General features: G+C 43.0%; 1 protein-coding gene across 5 annotated transcripts in view; it reads right to left on the reverse strand.

Moving 5' to 3' along the window:
* Positions 1-22490, reverse strand: part of LOC121577704 (voltage-gated potassium channel subunit beta-2) — a 125596-nt gene that overhangs the window by 6896 nt on the left and 96210 nt on the right. For all 5 annotated transcript variants that reach the window (XM_041891518.1, XM_041891517.1, XM_041891520.1 and 2 more), the window contains 10 exons: positions 12448-12491; positions 12060-12097; positions 11630-11709; positions 8618-8662; positions 5821-5865; positions 5478-5521; positions 4985-5071; positions 4461-4546; positions 3553-3673; positions 3120-3214 (listed from right to left, as the gene is read on the reverse strand). In XM_041891518.1, the coding sequence (XP_041747452.1) occupies positions 3120-3214; positions 3553-3673; positions 4461-4546; positions 4985-5071; positions 5478-5521; positions 5821-5865; positions 8618-8662; positions 11630-11709; positions 12060-12097; positions 12448-12491 (685 nt within the window). The remainder of the gene's footprint in view (positions 1-3119; positions 3215-3552; positions 3674-4460; positions 4547-4984; positions 5072-5477; positions 5522-5820; positions 5866-8617; positions 8663-11629; positions 11710-12059; positions 12098-12447; positions 12492-22490) is intronic.

Here is a 22490-nt window from a genome sequence, read left to right on the forward strand (position 1 = left end):
AGCACACCTGCTCAAAAACACAGCCCTGCCCAACATTGAGGCACTGCACCACCTGTGTCGGCCAGGGCCTGCTTTTAAACACGTGACTCTGTTTGGTAGACCAGGATCTGGTTGTAAACATTGTGACTCTACTGTAGTCTTCTTCTACTGTACAGCCCCAGCAGGCAGAGATGAGGAGGCCCCTCTCTCCCATCTCTACCTGGTCAACTCTGGCTCATCTCTCACGTTTCACACACATACAGTACAAACACACACACATATGTTTTAGGATGTAAATAAATGTCTCATTCTTGTTAAGATTGTGTATAATTAATTCTAAACACCAAGAAAATTTGTATTATGCAAATCTATGAATGTACATCTTTTTCAACAGGCTAAAAAAGCAACCTTGATAAAGGGATTTCATTTCCTATGTGATCCAATGATTGAAACAGTGACAGATCAGGAACAAGCAAGCCTTCAGTGATTGGATCAGCCATCCACACTGTTGTTAATCAGGACTAGGGTTGCAAAATTCCTGGAACTTTCAATAAATTCCTTGGTTTTCCAGAAATCCTGGTTGAATTCCGGATTCCATGCTTATTCCCTCCCAATTCCAGGGACCCTCCAACTGGAATTTCGGGAAAACCAGAGAATCTATTGAAAGTTCCTGGAATTTTTAAACCCCTAACCAGGAAACAACGGCACAACATATGAATGAACACTCTACTCAGGAGAACATCAGCCACATAGTGAGAAGGAGTACTGGTTTCCTTAACTGCACAGGGTTAAGACCATTGTTCCCTCTAAGACTGCCGTGCAGCTCCCTGGACTTCCGTGCAGAGCTCAGAAGAAATATCAGCCCAGAAGTACGAGATTGAACTTCACTCAACTTTCTAGAATTTTCCCTGTTAGTTAACACTACCAACGTTTCCCTTTACTGTGGCAATTGTGCTCGAATCAACGCAATATTAGCCACTTTCAATGCAACATACCGAAACAAAACGAACTATGCAAGAGATTCTGTTGTAGGCAGAACGCATCGGAGTAGGATTCTATTGCACACGACTCTACACAGACCGGTGCGGCATAACCAATCAGAGCTGCAGTAGGCCTACAGTGCATTCGGAAAGTATTCAGACCCCTTTACTTTTTCCACGTTGTTACGTTACAGCCTTATTCTAAAATTGATTAAATTGTTCAATCTACACACAATACCCCATAATGACAAAGCAAAAACTGGTTTTTATAAATGTTTGCAAGTTTATTAAAAATAAAAAATGAAAATATCACATTTACATAAGTATTCAGACCCTTTACTCAGTACTTTGTTGATGCACCTTTGGCAGCAATTACAGCCTCAAGTCTTCTTGGGTATGACGCTACAAGCTTGGCACACCTGTATTTGGGGAGTTTCTCCCATTCTTCTCTGCAGATCCTCTCAAGCTCTGTCAGGTTGGATGGGGAGCGTCGCTGCAAAGGTATTTTTAGGTCTCTCCAGAGATGCTCTAGGAAGAGTCTTGGTGGTTCCAAACTTCTTCCATTTAAGAATGATGGAGGCCACTGTGTTTTTGGAGACCTTCAATGCTGCAGAAATGTTTTGGTACCCTTCCCCAGATCTTTGCCTCGACACAATCCTGTTTCGGAGCTCTACGGACAATTCCTTCGACCTCATGGCTTGGTTTTTGCTCTGACATGCACTGTCAACTGTGGGACCTTATATAGACAGGTGTGTGCCTTTCCAAATTATGTCCAATCAATTGAATTTACCACAGGTCGATTCCAATCAAGTTGTAGAAACATCTCAAGGATGATCAATGAAAACAGGATGCACCTGAGCGCAATTTCGAGTCGCATAGCAAAGGGTCTGAATACTTATGTAAATACGTTTTTTGTTTAGTTTTATTGTTTATATAAATTTGCTAACATTTCTAAAAACCTGTTTTCGCTTTGTCATTAGATGTGCTTGTTTTGAGAGCTGCATGTAGCCACATGTGCACATTTTGTTCATATCCTTTGCTAGTTAGTGAGTTATTAGCCCAGTTGTAGTCAGCAATATGGGAGTGATTGCTTCCTACAAGAGGACAAAACGTGCTTTGAAAAACAAGTCAGGTAAAGAGCTATTTTTTGTCTTAAAGGGGCAGTGTTGTATTTTTAGACAGGCTTGAATAAGCTAAGTAACCAATAGGCAGAGGGTAGCATAATTTGTCTGATTCTCTGTAATAATGGTATGGGAATAATAATGCGTTTCATTTTGTAGAGTGGTTTCTTGCATCAAACAACACAACAACATTTTCAGTCACCTCCTTGTCTGAAGGACAAGTGGATAAACAGGTTAATGTCAAACCCTGCATGTTTTTTTCAAGTCTTATGGAATGTAGGCCTACATTGATCACCACACATTGGCTGCTACTGTAGGCTGAATGATAGAACAACTATTTCCCTGTTAAAATGTTATCGGATGTATTTTTTCCATTGTTTTTGATGGTAGGCCACTCTGGTAGGCCTACATTATGATCAAATAGCCACAGTAGCCTACAGTAAACGCCCTGGAAGTTGCACAGAATTTTCACAACGTTCAAGTTTGCGCTCAGCAGACCTGACATTTTTCGCAGTGCCGAAACAAATTAGAGGGAACATTGGTTAAGACCACAGAGAACGCTCAGACCACCTACAGCAATCCTGTATGCCACTGTGACAACACAGGGAGAGAGTATGCCCTAGTTTCTGAATTTGTGATGCAGTACGTGTATGTTGCTGTCATCTGATGAATATATGTGTATGTGCGTGTGAGTGTGTGCATGTGTGTGCCTCTGTGTGTGTGAAAATGTGAGATAAGCTGCTTGAGTTGACACAACCTGACACGTCGTGTCAAATAACTGCTGGTGGTCGAATTGGTACACAGAGTTGGTACACAAAGTTGGTACACAGTGCATGCTGTTACAGGGCACTCAAAAACAAACATCTAGGAGACACCAAGTTCTAGAACCTGAAAGACACAGATCATATCTGTTAAGACAGGAACAAGCCAGGATAAGAAGAGGGCTGAGGAGAAGAGGGGCTGACATGACACATGAGCTGAGACCAAAGGAGAAACCAGAGAGGTGAACAGGGTCACAGGAGAGGGGGGGTAATGCTACCTTAAGAGAGGCGCGGGAGTAAGGTGGGACCCCGCTGTCGTATTTCCCTGAAATGATCCCACAGGCCAGCGGTGACCATGTCATCGCCCCCACACCTGAGAACATGGGAACATGGGGTCAGCACTGTCACCATCACCACCACCACTCAGTATAGACATGTTGTTCTGTCTAGACTGAGCTTTCCAAAAAGAGGGACGAGGAGAGCATCCATCCCTGGGTGTTGCTACCCTCTCCCCTCTTTTTTGTAAGGCTAAGTATTTACTGTATTTAAAAGCATAACATTGCCACAGAAACCTTTGTAAGCTGCAGCATACTTATATCTATGCAATCATAGAATTACATATTAGAACCATAATAATAATAATTGAATAGCTATCCTTGTGTATGAAATACTGTTGTGTCCTATCAGTCTGTCCAGACCACCTCCACTCACCTATCTTATGGAAGAGCTCTGGCAGCTGCACCTCTACCTTCTCTCTCTGGAACATGTGGTACTCAGCCTGCTCACAGATAGGAGGGATCTGGTTGAACTGTCGCGCCACAGAGTATGCCTCCTACAGGACACACAGGGAACAGCAGCCGTTAGCCTGAAGAGTACTGTACAGTGGCCAATGGCTAATCAAAGCATGAACAGAAAAAGGTTGTGATGCCCATCAATCAATATTGTGAAAGTCATGGTAAAAATATGTCACAGTCTAGCCCAGTCAGTGAGAGGATGTTATAGTGGTGTCATGTCATTGCCAGTGGTGAGACTGGGTCTGGGCAGAATGATGACTGGAAGGAGAGGAGGCTGTGTGTGTGTGTCACCCAGGGGTGAAAGTAGATTGAATTTCTTCCCAGTACGGGACCTCCTATGTACGCATACACTAAAAACATGTATGGGCCTAATAGTAAAGACGTGTCATTTAACTGTACAAATGTATTTATTACCTTTTAATGTAGCATGAACACAACCAGGCATGATGTTTTCATCTGATTGTCAAACAAATCACTTTAAAAAGTAGGCTACCTGCGCAGGTTCGTCCACTAAAATACTTCCAGCATCTACAACAGTGCACAGTGCACCCGCCATTTGACGAATTGAAAGAGACATCTATTAAAACACTGAAAAGTGTAATGACATTCGGCGATTGTCATTAGGCACACTGTAGCAGCCTGAACCACACCACATTCTAGAGTGTATACACCTGTTTTCAAGTCCATTTGCTAATTTCTCATGCGGCTGACAGGCGGTAATGATAAATTATAGTTTTCTTGCCATCTTTGTTTTAATTATTGTGTTAGGCTGTTTCTTTATTTTGCCGGTACTCTGTACTGGCTTACTTTCACCCCTTGTCTCACCATGATCTCCATGGGGCTCCAGCGGGACGTGCCCCAGTACATGGCCATGCCCTGGTTGATCACGTGGGTCATCGCCCGCACCGTCTCTGCCAATCAAAAAAAATAACATACACACACTACAATGAGCGGAGAGACCAATGCTATGTAGCTAACTGTTCTGATATGACCCAAAGTCGAGCAAGTCAGACAAGCTAGTCATTTACAGTTTGTCTGATGGCCATGTTTGAGCCTGTGAGCAACCAAGAGAGAAAACGCTATTCACTCTTATTTAACGCTACCAATGGTGTTAGACTGCTGCCAGTGAGGAAGAATGGGGTGAGATGAGTACAAAGATTCATGCACTATATAGAACCATATAGCCCAGTGAGTTAGGGTGGACATAGGCATGTCAGAGAACGCTCAGACCACCTACAGCAACCTTATGGGATGGAGATAACACAGCAGGAGAAGAGAAAGCAGGGGAACAGAGAAGAGGCAGACACCAGAAGCCAGTGACAGAAGCGGACCAAGATGTTCCTCCTTACCTTCCATGGGAGTGTTGGGGTCCGGTCTGTTTGCAAACACCACGTCCACATACTCTAACTGTAGTCTCTCCAGTGAGGCCTTTAAACCTACAATGACATGCATCACAGCCACAGTTACACACACTATTGTTGTTCAGGGAAATGAATGCAGCCATTTGGTATTGATTATGCTATTGTGAGGTAGTGCTCAATATTGCAGCTAGGATTTTCAAATAAATGTGATTGCTATAAGGTGTTTCTTTCTCTACAGATAATGAATGGACATTCTCAGCAAAACTCCTAAGCCCCAAGATAGTCCCAAACTCTCAATTATCAAAATGGAGTCTCTTCTCCCTGGAGCCAAAGCTACTAATTAGGATGTATTTTGTTTGATTTACCATCAGCATTTAAAGTTCTCGTCCTGTCTTTGATCTGTGTGATTTGTCTGTCTGTCTGTCTGTCTGTCTGTCTGTGTCTGTCTGTCTGTCTGTCTGTCTGTCTGCAGCTTACTTACCTTCTATAATGTGTTTTCGGGATAAGCCTCTCTCAGTCTCTGCTCTATTGGTGAAAAACACATTCCACAGTTGAATTACAGCAGTTGCTTTCTTTCCATCATATAATCTATCTATCTCTTCATAATTTAGTCCATCTCAGTAACAACATCACATGATATACATTTCAGCTTGACTAAAAGGCCATTATATAGATTCAGTGTGGATTACACATGATCACATTAACCAGAGGGCATTAGATAGATACTCCATTACAGCGCCAGTCACTCACAACCCCAGACAAATTACACACAGAAGCACATTTCTCTTTGGGACACAAAGACACCCAGAGAAGAGTCAACATACTTTCCACCCCAGAAGATCTTGGTTGTGATCACCAGACTGGAACGTCTACAAAGAGATGGGGGAGAATACCCATTACAACTTACATGTTAGACCCTCTGTACACAGGACATACACAGACAATGAAGTGCAAGAGAGTGTGTTCCAAGGTGCTCTGGTTGACATTACAGAGAGGGCAGAGGGCCGGGCAGGAACAACCTGTGGTGGTATCTGGAGGTGAGGGTTTGCGTCTTATATGTCGTGACTGGCAAGATGATTAAGGCGCCTAGTAACACACCCTTTAGGTATCCACACACCACAAACACACAAAGGAGATACAACACTGCCTTGGGCCAGTAAGCATGACCTGGCCTGGACCAGGGTCAGACCAGTGACCCTCACACCACTGTACAAGTACAGTACACACACACAGGTGACGAGGTAAAATAGTTGGTGCAGGAGACACATTCCTTCCATTATTCAGTAGCTTTGAGGAGGGATGCAAGAGCAGGAGCACGGCCATGGCTCTGCCCGCCTAACTGACCCCATTAATAATGGATCTCTCTCTCTGCCTGCCTGCCTGACTCCATTAATATTATATCTCTCTCTCTCTCTCTCTGCCTGCCTAACTGACTCCATTAATACTGTATCTCTCTCTCTGCTCGCCTGCCTGACCCCATTAATATTGTATCTTTCTCTCTCTCTGCCTGACTCCATTAATATAGTATCTCTCTCTCTCTGCCCACCTGCCTGACCCCATTAATATTGTATCTCTCTCTCTCTCTCTCTCTCTCTCTGCCCGCCTGCCTGACTCCATTAATATTGTATCTCTCTCTCTCTCTCTCTCTGCCCGCCTGCCTGAATCCATTAATATTGTATCTCTCTCTCTCTCTCTGCCCGCCTGCCTGAATCCATTAATATTGTATCTCTGTCTCTCTCTGCTCGCATGCCTGACTCCATTAATATTGTATCTCTCTCTCTGCCCACCTGCCTGACCACATTAATATTGTATCTCTCTCTATCTCTCTCTGCCCTCCTGCCTGACTCCTTAATATTGTATCTCTCTCTCTCTCTCTCTCTGCCCGCCTGCCTGACTCCATTAATATTGCATCTCTCTCTCTGCCTGCCTGCCTGACCCCATTAATATTGTATCTCTCTCTCTCTGCCCTCCTGCCTGACTCCATTAATATTGTATCTCTCTCTCTCTCTGCCCGCCTGCCTGACTCCATTAATATTGTATCTCTCTCTCTCTCTGCCCACCTGCCTGACCACATTAATATTGTATATCTTTCTCTCTCTCTCTGCCCGCCTGCCTGACCACATTCATATTGTATCTCTCTCTCTCTCTCTCTCTCTCTGCCCGCCTGCCTGACTCCATTAATATTGTATCTCTCTCTCTCTGCTCGCCTGCCTGACTCCATTAATATTGTATCTCTCTCTCTCTCTCTCTCTCTCTCTCTGCTCGCCTGCCTGACTCCATTAATATTGTATCTCTCTCTCTCGCTCTCTCTCTCTCTCTCTGTCTCTCTCTCTCTCTCTCTGCCCGCCTGCCCGACTCCATTAATATTGTATCTTTCTCTCTCTCTGCCTGACTCTATTAATATTGTATCTCTCTCTCTCTCTCTCTCTCTCTCTGCCCGCCTGCCTGCCTGAATCCATTAATATTGTATCTCTCTCTCTCTCTCTCTCTCTGCCCTCCTGCCTGACTCCATTAATATAGTATCTCTCTCTCTCTGCCCACCTGCCTGACCCCATTAATATTGTATCTCTCTCTCTCTCTCTCTGCCCGCCTGCCTGACTCCATTAATATTGTATCTCTCTCTCTCTCTCTCTCTCTGCCCGCCTGCCTGACTCCATTAATATTGTATCTCTCTCTCTCTCTCTCTGCCCGCCTGCCTGAATCCATTAATATTGTATCTCTGTCTCTCTCTGCTCGCATGCCTGACTCCATTAATATTGTATCTCTCTCTCTGCCCACCTGCCTGACCACATTAATATTGTATCTCTCTCTCTCTCTCTCTCTGCCTGTACTCATTAATATTGTATCTCTCTCTCTCTGCCCACCTGTCTGCCTGAATCCATTAATATAGTATCTCTCTATCTCTCTCGCTCAATTCAATTCCATTCAATTTCAATTTCAAATTGGGTTTGTTTTCGAATTCTTTGTGGATCTCTGTAATCTGAGGGAAATATGTGTATCTAATATGGTCATACATTTGGCAGGAGGTCTGGAAGTGCAGCTCAGTTTCCACCTCATTTTGTGGGCAGTGTGCACATAGCCTGTCTTCTCTTGAGAGCCAGGTCTGCCTACGGCGGCCTTAAGTTTGGGTCAGTCACAGTGGTCAGGTATTCTGCCAATGTGTACTCTCTGTTTAGAGCCAAATAGCATTCTAGTTTGTTCTGTTTTTTTGTTAATTCTTTCCAATGTGTCAAGTAATTCTCTTTTTGTTTTCTCATGATTTGGTTGGGTCTAATTGTGTTGTTTTTGTTGTCTCTCTCTCTCTCTCTCTCTCTCTCTCTATGCCTGCCTGCCTGACTCCATTAATATTGTATCTCTCTCTCGCTCTCTCTCTCTCTCTCTCTGCCTGCCTGCCTGCCTGCCTGCCTGAATCCATTAATATTATTTCTCACTTTTTCTCTCTCTCTCTCTCTCTCTCTCTCTCTCTCTCTCTCTCTCTCTCTCTCTCTTCTCTCTCTCTCTCTCTCTCTCTCTCTCTCTCTGCCTGCCTGTGCACAACACAGCATACCGCTCCCTTCTCCTCCAATAAGGTAGAGGAGTTATGAAACCATGGCTCGTTATGAGAGTAGCCTATGTTCGTACCTCCATCCTTTCTTCTTTATGACATTCCCCAGCACCACCTCAGCCCTGGGAGGGAGAGAGAGAGAGAATGGATATTAGATAATGAGCATAGTCAACCAACAACTAGACACACTATGATGCAAAAGCTAAACAAACAGAACAGCCTTTGAAAAGGAAGACATCACAAATGCGTGGTTAAACTCAGAGAGATGGCAGTGTGAATGGGCTGCCTGGCAGGGTGCAGGCTGATAGGCCTATGGCTGGTGTGTAACAGGCTCCATGTCAGTCAGTCAGTAGCAGCAGTAGGGGGTGCTAATTAGGCCCAACGTGGCGCCCATTAGGGCTGGAATGACTCCTGTTACTGGGAGGAAGAGGGCACCTCTCTGCATGGTTAACAAATGACATGTTTTCCTGTAATGTGACCTCTGTGTACTGTATAGCACGCACAAAGGGGCTGAGCTCCCCCCCTCTGTCTCTACCTCCTCTTCCCTCTGCCCCCCTCTCTGCTTCGCTTTCCCTTATCCCTCCCATCTCCCCCTCCCCATCAGATCTCTCTCTGCCTGTGCGTGCAGACTGCTGGCTTGAGCAGAGGGAGAGGAGAGGAGGGACATTTCTGGTAGGCTAATGCCAGATGTTTGCATCTCTTCCCCCCTGGAGACCAATGTCTTCTTCATGAATAGAGCTCTCCGCTCCCAAGAGAGGTTCTGACTGTGTGTGTGTGTGTGTGTGTGTGTGTGTGTGTGTGTGTGTGTGTGTGTGTGTGTGCCAGTAACCAAATGTCGCTAGTTCGAATCCCTGAGCAGACTAGGTCAAACATCTGTTGATGTGCCCTGAAGCAAGGCACTTAACCATAACTACTCATGTAAATCGCTTTGGATAAGAGTGTCTTTATAGATTTCACATTCTTCTTTCCTTCTCAGATTATTGTTTTCCACTGCGGAATTTCCATCACCTGCACTTTACATTGACTTTAGACAATTATGTGCATCAGAGCCATGGAGAGTGGACATTGATGCAATTAGCCAGCAATATCAATGTTTGTTGATGGTGAGTGTGAAGGAGTGGGTTGTTAAAGCCATGGAGTTTGTGTTAAACTTCCACTACAGTATGTTTGTAAGCATGTGTTGGTCTACGCTGCTAGACAGTGGCATAAGCTAGCTGTCAATCGATGTACTGTACCGTGTGCCCCTGGCAATATGCTTCAGTGACTCGTTCATAGTGCCAGGCCACAAATACACAGCGCAAACACACTCATGCACTAACACACAGAACCAGGTCATTAGCTGCAGAGGGGCTGCAATTGGGAGCTTTTCTCTATCTCTCTCTGTAACTGCTCTACCATCCCCATGTTGACTTTGTGGCAATATCAACCGTGAGACCAACAACACATAATAATCACCCTATCCAGATCCAATCCACTTTACTGAGTTTGACTGAAGAGGCGATCATATACCCAGACCTGGTGCTTCACAGAGACTGTGTGAAATGTGCTAGATATGTGCTCTTAGATATGTCCTCCTCTCTCTGCATCCTTCTCCCTCTCTGTGTCCTGTGTAAGCCTCAGTAATGCTGTAGGGTATAGGCTGTCAGGATTAGCATCCGAGTAAGACATGCAGGCTTCTGACAGACTGTTACTCTGTTGATCTGCCGGTTCTAATGTCACCATTGTGTGGAATGATGATGGTAAAGGTCAACTTTATTTCCCCTGTCCTAGAAGTCTGGGACCATTACCTTATGTTGCTGTTTGATATGTCTCTGTCCCACAGCTCAGCTACAGAAGCCACATATACTGTAATTGAATATTCCAAATGATAAAGCTATCAACAATTCATGCAGTGGCTGTTGTGGGATAGGGAAGCACTGAAATAACATTTATTTGTGTTTTCTTTTCTTTCTTCTTTTACATAATATGAGTCTTTTACACAATATTAACACCTTGGGAAATATGCCCAAACATATTGCCACAATGAGAGCCCAGTATTTCCTTTGGGAGCATTTAGAGAGGAGTTGTAGGCTGTTAATCTGAGGTTCTGTTGGAAAAGGATAATCCCTCAGATTATTTCAATTAATCCTAAATCACAACAAAACTTCATAAACCCAGGACGGTGTACACAGCTATCAGAAGAGATATCAGGATTTATAAAGCCCTATAAAGGTTAGTATTGTAGCTCAGTTGGTAGAGCATGGTTCTTGTAATGCCAGGATAGTGGGTTTGATTCCCGGGACCACCCATACATAAAGAATTTATGCATGCATGACTGTAAGTCGCTTTGGATAAAACGTCTGCTAAATGTAGTATTGGCAAAATATCAACGTTCAGGTTCAACTGGCTATCATGGATAATTGACCCCTAACCTCACATTAAAAATACCATTAGAGCTTAGTATAATGAGTGTTAGAAATGAGGTGTATCTCCCCTCAGGTCTGTAGCTCAAGGCTAGAGAGCCAGTAATCACTCATGTTAATGCAAACAGTTTTGCAGGCTTTATCAGGTCCCTCTGTCCATGGCACGTCATGGATTAAATTGCATGGCCTTGTACTTGCTAACATGCCTGCCAAGTACCTATGTGCGAGGCAGCAGAGGCGCAGACTCAAGGTAAGTGTATCAGTGTGTTTTTCACCTGAGCCTCGGGGGCCTCAGATCTAATGAACCAGACGTTTAATCAAATTTAATGAGATCTCTAAAGATGTGTGATGGCCAGGGAGACTCCCTCCACGTGCTGTAGGCTAAATCATCACATCCACACTGGAGAGACTGGAAACCAGCAACAGCCTCATTGGTACTAGATGTGAGTGTACACCACATCCCTTAGAGGAGTCCCCTATCTCGTTAATAAACACACTCATACATTCATAATAATCTGTTAGTGTTAAGTCAGCGCTGGTTCAAACACACTACAGTAAATGTTAGCCTATGCTTTGTTTGGCTATGTGGCTGTGTACTGTATGATGTGATACTGTGACTGGGTGGTCATCGATAACTAAGTGATGTCTGGATGACGATGTGATGTGGACAGGCTGGATCATACTCACTTCCCTGCAGCGTAGACCTCTGCTGTGTCAAACAGATTGATGCCATTCTCGTAGGCCAGACACACAAGCTGCTCAGCCATCTATTGGCCGAAGAGGTGGACAGAGGGAAAGGAAAGAGAGCGGAGGGAGGGGAGGGGGTTGAGAGATCACTGATACAAGGTGCTTAAGGGTTTTCAATTATTAAAACCTGGCTAAATGTATGTGATTGTAAGTGCACGCGTTAGTGCGTTCATGGTTCATATAATGGTTCATTCATATCGCACATTTGTTGGTTTTCTAGCCATTCTACATGGCAATGCAGTGTAAGCAGAAATAGTCTTCCTGAGCAGCAGTGGGCTGTAGGAGCATGTAGAGAGTTGTGAAACTGGGGAGTGTTGACTGACTGATTGATAAGTGGAATAACAGAATAACACAATCCATCTGCTCTCACCTCGTCTGTTATCTGCCCACCGAACGTCACCCATGTTCCTGCAGAGAGACGAAAGGGAGACTGTGTTAGTAGTCTTTCAGATTAACGATACATAGGGAGAGTGGTGTTGAAGAAGCAGTGATACTGATTACCGTAGCTTCTTAATGATAGTTTTGAGAGATTTGTGGCTTTGGTACAGTTAACCAAAGCAACAGTGTTAGTTAACAGTTAGAGAAGGTCTCAGCTGGTATTTCTGGCATATCCTCACTCTCCCACGTCTCTGCTAGAAAAAGCCTTTGGTGTGAAATAAATTCCCTATGTGGCTCACTTTGTCTTACTGGTGAAGTCACCTCTAACACAGTTTTGTCTCCCAGACCCTCAGCTACCCCCCATCCCGTCTCCCACTCACCTAGTCCAAGGCAGGACACCCTCAGGCCAGACTTCCCAAGGTTTCTGTCAAAACACAGAATACATTAGCATTAATATGGTGTTGATAATGGCGCTGTGCTTTTTAGTGCTGTATGTTTGAGATAGTCAAGCTTTGTTTAAAGTAGTTCCATGCTTCATGAGAATGAATGTCTCTGTGTTGGGTATACGGACACTGACTCACTGTGAGAGTCTACTGGGAGGTTGTAACTAGGCTTGGGCGGTATACAGATTTTCATACTTTCATCCCATTTTTCTGCCATCCTGGGATTTACGGAATTACCAGCAAATGTTTTTAAAAAAGCCCATTGTGCGTTCATTTTTTTATTATCAAGTAATAGTGAATTCTCATGGATGCTTTTAGCTAACTAATTGCAAAGACAGGCAAATCCAGCTCATAAAGTTATAAAAGTATAGCTAGTTGCCATTTTTGGTGACTGTGGACATTTACTAGTGAAAGTAAATGAGAGAAATTGAGCAAATGAACAAAGTTGTGATGCATGTTTGTCTGATGGAAGAGCAGCATGTGTCCACCAAGCCCCCAGTGTCCAGTCTGGAGCGTGAAGTCGTGATGTCTGCTACGGCGTCGCAACCAAAAGTGTCAAAAGCCTGGTCTGCCCATGTAAATTACAATCGGCAGAATGGCAACAACAAAAAAATTGTAGACAGCCATTTTGGGCTCTAAAATATGTTTATTATGATCATGTTCGATCCCCACAGTGAATTATTTTAAAGTTAGCTAAAAATCGAGATATTTGAATTACATAGTGATCCATTCTGACTACTACATGTGCTGACACAGACCAATCATGGCCGGCAGGCTACGAGGAGGCTCCCGGTTGACTCTCTCAGCCAGGATGAAAACGACTACATCGACCATGATCCTTTGCTAGTTACGGCCACTTTCACCGTAATCCTTAGCGATTTTTTTGGTGCCATTCAGCAATATGGCACGCTTCAAATTCAAATACCTCCGGCTTCAAGCGCCATCTGGAGTTTTCCATAGAAATACTAGGATGACGTCAGCGCTATCACTATCTACTGGTTTTAAAGTCTATGGTTTAAACAAAGCAGAGGGGAAAAGAATGGAGAGGAGGAAAAAAACATTAGTGGGAAGCACAGGGAAAAAATGGCAGCTGTACAGATAACTCATCCAGAACTCTTTGACTTCTCAAACATGTCAGAAAGCTAACACCCCGTCTCCTTATTAATTCAGCCACTTACTTAGCTAACTAACAAGTAACCAAATACACAGCTGGAGAGTATAGCACAGTTACAAGATATCTGATGGCAAACATTTAGTAGTGAATAGCATACAAGTGTAACTTCATCACCTCATGTGGGCCGCACAACAAAAAGAGACTTGCCGATAGATATAGAACGCTATGGACTCACCAGCTCCCACCTTCTCCCGTTGTGCTGTTTACCACGAACATGTGACTGGCTGCTGTTCTGGGGAACTACGGTAAGCTTCATCATGAAAAATTATGTGACAGGCGAAATGAAGAACGCGATCTGCTTCATCTCCTAGCGTACTGCACAAGTTGACTGCAGGTATTTATTTCTTTTTTAATCTTGGTCGACCAAAGGTCGTCTGTTCTTTCGACCAATCAATTGGTTGAACTGTTTAATCGTGTATTTTTCCATATATACACACACATCCTATGTGTTTTTATCAAATCAACTATATGCACGGAGCTTGTCTGATGCTTTAAGGAACTGTTTGATTAAATAATTAAGACACACAAATGACTAGAGTCCGACTGTAATTTATTTGATTGTGCCGCCTGGCTCAGAAAAACTGGCAGCTTCATTAAATAGTTTCAAAACACCAGTCTCACCGTCAACAGTGAAGAGGCGACTCCGGGATGCTGAACTTCTAGGCAGAGTTGCAAAGAAAAAGCCATATCTCAGACTGGCCAATAAAAATAAAAGATGAAGATGGGCAGTCTGAGATATGGCTTTTTCTTTGCAACTCTGCCTAGACGGTCAGCATCCCGTAGTCGCCTATTCACTGTTGACGTTGAGACTGTTTTTTTGCGGGTACTATTTAATGAAGCTGCCAGTTGAGGACCTGTGAGGCGCCTGTTTCTCAAACTAGACACTCTAATGTATTTGTCCTCTTGCTCAGTTGTGCACCGGGGCCTCCCACTGCTCTTTCTATTCTGGTTAGAGCCAGTTTGCGCTGTTCTGTGAAGGGAGTAGTACACAGCGTTGTACGAGATCTTCCGTTTCTTGGCAATTTCTCGCATAGAATAGCCTTCATTTCTCAGAACAAGAATAAACTGACGAGTTTCAGAAAGAAGTTCTTTGTTTCTGGCCATTTTGAGCCTGTAATCGAACCCACAATTGCTGATGCTCCAGATACTCAACTAGTCTCATGAAGGCCAGTTTTATTGCTTCTTTAATCAGCACAACAGTTTTCAGCTGTGCTAACATGATTGCAAAAGGGTTTTCTAATGATCAATTAGCCTTTTAAAATGGATTAGCAAACACAACGTGCCATTGGAACACAGGACTGATGGTTGCTGATAATGGGCCTCTGTACGCCTATGTAGATATTCCATTAAAAATCAGATGTTTCCAGCTACAGTAGCCATTTACAACATTAACAATGTCTACACTGATGTATTTCTGATCAATTTGATGTTATATTAATGAATAAAAAAATTGCTTTTCTTTCGGAAACAAGGACATTTCTACAGTGAGGGAAAAAAGTATTTGATCCCCTGCTGATTTTGTACATTTGCCCACTGACAAAGAAATTATCAGTCTATAATTTTAATGGTAGGTTTATTTGAACAGTGAGAGACAGAATAACAACAAAATAATCCATAAAAACGCATGTCAAAAATGTTAGAAATTGATTAGCATTTTAATGAGGGAAATAAGTATTTGACCCCCTCTCAATCAGAAAGATTTCTGGCTCCCAGGTGTCTTTTATACGGGTAACGAGCTGAGATTAGGAGCACACTCTTAAAGGGAGTGCTCCTAATTTCAGCGTGTTACCTGTATAAAAGACACCTGTCCACAGAAGCAATCAATCAATCAGATTCCAAACTCTCCACCATGGCCAAGACCAAAGAGCTCTCCAAGGATGTCAGGGACAAGATTGTAGACTTACACAAGGCTGGAATGGGCTACAAGACCATCGCCAAGCAGCTTGGTGAGAAGGTGACAACAGTTGGTGCGATTATTCGCAAATGGAAGAAACACAAAATAACTGTCAATCCCCCTCGGCCTGGGGCTCCATGCAAGATCTCACCTCGTGGAGTTGCAATGATCATGAGAACGGTGAGGAAGCAGCCCAGAACTACACGGGAGGATCTTGTCAATGATCTCAAGGCAGCTGGGACCATAGTCACCAAGAAAACAATTGGTAACACACTACGCCGTGAAGGACTGAAATCCTGCAGCGCCCGCAAGGTTCCCCCTGCTCAAGAAAGCACATATACATGCCCGTCTGAAGTTTGCCAATGAACATCTGAATGATTCAGAGGAGAACTGGGTGAAAGTGTTGTGGTCAGATGAGACTAAAATGGAGCTCTTTGGCATCAACTCAACTCAACGTGTTTGGAGGAGGAGGAATGCTGCCTATGACCCCAAGAACACCATTCCCACCGTCAAACATGGAGGTGGAAACATTATGCTTTGGAGGTGTTTTTCTGCTAAGGGGACAGGACAACTTCACCGCATCAAAGTGACGATGAATGGGGCCATGTACCGTCAAATCTTGGGTGAGAACCTCCTTCCCTCAGCCAGGGCATTGAAAATGGGTCGTGGATGGGTATTCCAGCATGACAATGACCCAAAACACACGGCCAAGGCAACCAGGAGTTGAGTGGCTCAAGAAGAAGCACATTAAGGTCCTGGAGTGACCTAGCCAGTCTCCAGACCTTAATCCCATAGAAAATCTGTGGAGGGAGCTGAAGGTTCGAGTTGCCAAACGTCAGCCTCGAAACCTTAATGACTTGGAGAAGATCTGCAAAGAGGAGTGGGACAAAATCCCTCCTGAGAGGTGTGCAAACCTGGTGGCCAACTACAAGAAACGTCTGACCTCTGTGATTGCCAACAAGGGTTTTGCCACCAAGTACTAAGTCATGTTTTGCAGAGGGGTCAAATACTTATTTCCCTCATTAAAATGCAAATCAATTTATAACATTTTTGACATGCGTTTTTCTGGATTTTTTGTTGTTGTTATTCTGTCTCTCACTGTTCAAATAAACCTACCATTAAAATTATAGACTGATAATATATTTGTCAGTGGGCAAACGTACAAAATCAGCAGGGAATCAAATCTTTTTTTCCCTCACTGTAAGTGACCCCAAACTTTTGAACGGTAGTGTATACTGAGATCATGTGACAGATCATGTGACACTTAGATTGCACACAGGTGGACTTTATTTAACTAATTATGTGACTTCTGGAGGTAATTGGTTGCACCAGATCTTATTTAGGGGCTTCATAGCAAAGGGGGTGAATACATACAGTTGAAATCTGAAGTTTACATACACCTTAGCCAAATACATTTAAACTCAGTTTTTCACAATTCCTGACATTTAATCCTAGTAAAAATGCCCTGTCTTGGGTCAGTTAGGATCACCACTTTATTTTAAGAATGTGAAATGTCAGAATAATAGTAGAGAGAATTATTTATTTAAGCTTTCATCAAATTGCCAGTGGGTCAGAAGTTTACATACACTCAATTAGTATTTGGTAGCGTTGCCTTTAAATTGTTTAACTTGGGTCAAACGTTTCGGGTAGCCTTCCACACGCTTCCCACAATAAGTTTGGATGAATTTTGGCCCATTCCTCCTGACAGAGCTGGTGTAACTGAGTCAGGTTTGTAGGCCTCCTTGCTCGCACACGCTTTTTCAGTTCTGCCCACAAATGTTCTATAAGGTTGAGGTCAGGGCTTTGTGATGGCCACTCCAATACCTTGACTTTGTTGTCCTTAAGCCATTTTGCAACAACTTTGGAAGTATGCTTGGGGTCATGGTCCATTTGGAAGACCCATTTGTGACCAAGTTTTAACTTCCTGCCTGATGTCTTGAGATTTTGCTTCAATGTATCCACATAATTTTCCTTCCTCATGATGCCATCTATTGTGTGAAGTGCACCAGTCCCTCCTGCAGCAAAGCACCCCCACAGCATCATGCTGCCACCCCCGTGCTTCAGGGATGTGATGGTGTTCTTCAGCTTGTAAGAGACCCCCTTTTCCCTCCAAACATAACAATGGTCATTATGGCCAAACAGTTCTATTTTTGTTTCATCAGACCAGAGGACATTTCTCCAAAAAGTACGATCTTTGTCCCCATGTGCAGTTGCAAACCGTAGTCTGGCTTTTTTATGGCGGTTTTGGAGCAGTGGCTTCTTCCTTGCTGAGCGGCCTTTCAGGTTATGTCGATATAGGACTTGTTTTACTGTGGATATAGATACTTTTGTATCTGTTTCCTCCAGCATCTTCACAAGGTCCTTTGCTGTTGTTCTGGGATTGATTTGCACTTTTCGCACCAAAGTACGTTAATCTCTAGGAGACAGAACGCGTCTCCTTCCAGAGCGGTATGATGGCTGCGTGGTGTTTATACTTGCGTACTATTGTTTGTACAGATGAACGTGGTTCCTTCAGGCATTTGGAAATTGCTCCCAAGGATGAACCAGACTTGTGGAGGTCTCCAATTTTTTTTCCTGAGTCTTGGCTGATTTCTTTAGATTTTTCCATGATGTCAAGCAAAGAGGCACTGAGTTTGAAGGTCGACCTTGAAATACATCCACAGGTACACCTCCAATTGACTCAAATGATGTCAATTAGCCTATCTGGAATTTCCCAAGCTGTTTAAAGGCACAGTCAACTTAGTGTATGTAAACTTCTGACCCACTGGAATTGTGATACAGTGAATTATAAGTGAAATAATCTGTCTGTAAACAATTGTTGGAATAATTACTTGTGTCATGCACAAAGTAGATGTCCTAACCGACTTGCCAAAACTATAGTTTGTTAACAAGAAATGTGTGGAGTGGTTGAAAAACGAGTTTTAATGACTCCAACCTAAGTGTATGTAAACTTCCGACTTCAACTGTATGCACGCACCACTTGTCCGTTATTTATTTTATTGAATTATTATTATTTATAAAAAAAATTCATTCCACTTCACCAATTTGGACTATTTTGTGTATGTCCATTACATGAAATCCAAATAAAAATCCATTTAAATTACAGGTTGTAATGCAACAAAATAGGAAAAACGCCAAGGGGTGTGAATACTTTTGCAAGGCACTGTATCTCAGTTCACACCAAGATGCCCAGGCCTTCACCTCAATCCCCAAGAGCCAATCACAAGCTTCGACTCCAGCTCGACCCCCTACAGTAAATCCCAGTCCCCAGAGGAAACACAGTACCTCTTAACCAATCAAAGTTCAGACAGACTCCACCACTGACAGACATACACAGCTTTGGTGTTCGTTTTACCTTTCAGTCTAAAAAGTTACAGGTAAAAGATAGAGAATACACTGGAGAAACCTGCAGGAGGTAAAGGCCTTTTCTAGTGTTATAAATCCACAATGACTGCCTCAGTCTTCAGTGGCTCAAAAGGCATATTTTTTTGGTACGTTACTGTGCATGGCAGGTCGTTTATCATTCAAATTTGGCACGTCAACATTATGCAAGCACATGCAATTATTCATTTTGGCAGTATTGAAAAGAATGAAAGCCTCAAGTTGCATAGCTTTAAGACTGGTGCATTCAAGGCTAATATAATTTCACCAGGGCCGCTCTGTCATGGCCAACATGTTTTCTTAAGGCGACGCGGAACAGTGAACCACAGGGGAAGACTTTAGAGGCAGCGCTAGGCTACAATCTTGAGTGCTGCACTTGTCACCACAGAAATAAATAGAACAATTGAATGTATCTCTATATTCCTTCCTGAGCTCTCAATACCAAGAACCCATTCCCAATATGAGATCCTTAAAGCCGATGGCATATGCTTAAAACACAACGTACCATACCAACTAACAACTGTGAGTAGAGAACCTTGAGTTGCCTTCTGCTAGAGGTAAGTAAGATATGTGGGATATAAGATTATGTAATGGATGGTGTGGGAGGAGGAGTGTGTAGGTGTATGTGGGGGGGTCTGTCTGTAATTTTGTAGGAGTATGATTGTGTGCATGCAGGTATTATTGGAATATACATTAAGGCACTTACTGTGTTTATGTATGAGAGTGTGTCCATGGCTGTGTGTTACGTGTGTGTGTGTGCGCGCATGTGTACGTGTAGGATTATGAGTGTGTGGGTGTCTTGTGAAGCCATGGTGGGTTTGCTAAATTGCTGTGGTGACTAAGAAAAAAACATTCCCTTCATTTTGCTCTGAAACAGCAAGGCGATCCAAAAAGCCCACTTTTCATGTGGACTGAGATTCAAAATAAACCAGCACCATAATATTTGTATTTGTATTTATTATGGATCCCCATTAGCTGCTGCCAAGGCAGCAACTACCCTTCCTGGGGTCCGGCAAAATTAAGGCAGTTATACAATTTAAAAAACATTAAAATACATTCATAACAGATCTGACAACACACTAAGTGTGTGCCCTCAGGTCCCTACTACCACATATCTACAACACAAAATCCATATGTATGTGTGTGCATAGTGCGTATGTTATCATTTGTGTGTATGCATGTGCTGTGCCTATGTTTGTGTTGCTTCACAGTCCCCGCTGTTCCATAAGGTGTATTTTTATCAGTTTTTTAAATCTGATTCCACTGCTTGCATCAGTTACCTGATGTGGAATAGAGTTCCATAATATCAGATCCTTAACAAGCATACAGTGCCTTTCAAAAGTATTCGCCCCCCTTGGCATTTTTCCTATTTTGTTGCATTACAACCTGTAATTTAAATGGATTTTTATTTGGATTTCATGTAATGGACATACACAAAATAGTCCAAATTGGTGAAGTGGAATGAAAAAAATAACTTGTTTAAAAAAATTATAAAAAATAAATAACGGAAAAGTGGTGCGTGCATATGTATTCAGCCCCTTTGCTATGAAACCCCTAAATAAGATCTGGTGCAACCAATTACCTTCAGAAGTCACATAATTAGTTAAATAAAGTCCAGCTGTGTGCAATCTAAGTGTCACATGATCTGTCACATGATCTCAGTATATATACACCTGTTCTGAAATGGCCCCAGAGTCTGTAACACCACTAAGCAAGCAGCACCATGAAGACCAAGGAGCTCTTCAAACAGGTCAGGGACAAAGTTGTCGAGAAGTACAGATCAGGGTTGGGTTATAAAAAAATATCCGAAACTTTGAACATACCACGGAGCACCATTAAAAAATTGAAAGAATATGGCACCACAACAAACCTGCCAAGAGAGGGACGCCCACCAAAAATCACAGACCAGGCAAGGAGGGCATTAATCAGAGAGGCAACAAAGAGACCAAAGATAACCCTGAATGAGCTGCAAAGCTCCACAGTGGAGATTGGAGTATCTGTCCATAGGACCACTTTAAGCCGTACACTCCACAGAGCTGGGCTTTATGGAAGAGTGGCCAGAAAAAAGCCATTGCTTAAAGAAAAAAATAAGCAAACATGTTTGGTGTTCGCCAAAAGGCATGTGGGAGACTCCCCAGACATATGGAAAAATGTACTCTGGTCAGATGAGACTAAAATTTAGCTTTTTGGCCATCAAGGAAAACGCTATGTCTGGCGCAAACCCAACACCTCTCATCACCCCGAGAACACCATCCCCACAGTGAAGCATGGTGGTGGCAGCATCATGCTGTGGGGATATTTTTCATCGGCGGGGACTGGGAAACTGGTCAGAATGTAAGGAATGATGGATGGCGCTAAATACAGGGAAATTATTGAGGGAAACCTGTTTCAGTCTTCCAGAGATTTGAGACTGGGACGGAGGTTCACCTTCCAGCAGGACAATGACCCTAAGCATACTGCTAAAGCAACACTGGAGTGGTTTAAGGGGAAACATGTAAATGTCTTGGAATGGCCTAGTCAAAGTCCAGACCTCAATCCAATTGAGAATTTGTGGTATGACTTAAGGTTTGCTGTACACCAGCGGATCCCATCCAACTTGAAGGAGCTGGAGCAGTTTTGCCTTGAATAATGGGCAAAAATCCCAGTGGCTAGATGTGCCAAGCTTATAGAGACATACCCCAAGAGACTTGCAGCTGTAATTGCTGCAAAAGGTGGCTCTACAAAGTATTGACTTTGGGGGGGATAGTTATGCACGCTCAAGTTTTCTGTTTTTGTCTTATTTCTTGTTTGTTTCACAATAAAAAATATTTTGCATCTTCAAAGTGGTAGGCATGTTGTGTAAATCAAATGATACAACCCCCCCCCAAAAAAATCCATTTTAATTCCAGGTTGTAAGGCAACAAAATAGGAAAAATGACAAGGGGGTTGAATACTTTCACAAGCCACTGTATGTAGTCCATACCAAGAAGATTCACTCCTCAAATGTCAGGTCTTTTAGGGTCTCTTTCATGATATCTTACCATGTGTTATTTGCAAATCCAGTGTAGTCAGAGAAGAGGCAAAGCGAGAGGGCTGACTCAGCCCCCAAATCTGTCCACATGAAAATAAAGTGTGAAGCAATGGAAGTGGGGACTTTTTGTATGGAGGTCAATGAGTGTTGAATTTGGTCAACATAATTCAAACACTACATATGCACACACATAACACACACACGCATACCAACACAACACACAAAAAAAAAAAACTTTTACATTTATAATTTGCTGCTGCTACTCTGTTCTTTATTTTATTGGTATTATTATCTGTCCTGATGCCTAGTCACTTTACCCTGCCTTCTTGTACATATCTGTCTCAAGTACCTCGTACCTCTGCACATTCATCTGAAACTGGTACTCCCTGTACATAGTTCCATTCTTGTGTATTTTATTTTATTCCTCGTGTTAGTTACTATTTGTATATTATTATTATTTTTTTTTAAATGTTTTAACTCTGCATTGTTGGGAAAGGTTCGTAAGCAAGCATTTCTCTATA

The sequence above is a fragment of the Coregonus clupeaformis genome, chromosome 12 (assembly GCF_020615455.1).
Source record: "Coregonus clupeaformis isolate EN_2021a chromosome 12, ASM2061545v1, whole genome shotgun sequence".
NCBI lineage: Eukaryota > Metazoa > Chordata > Actinopteri > Salmoniformes > Salmonidae > Coregonus > Coregonus clupeaformis.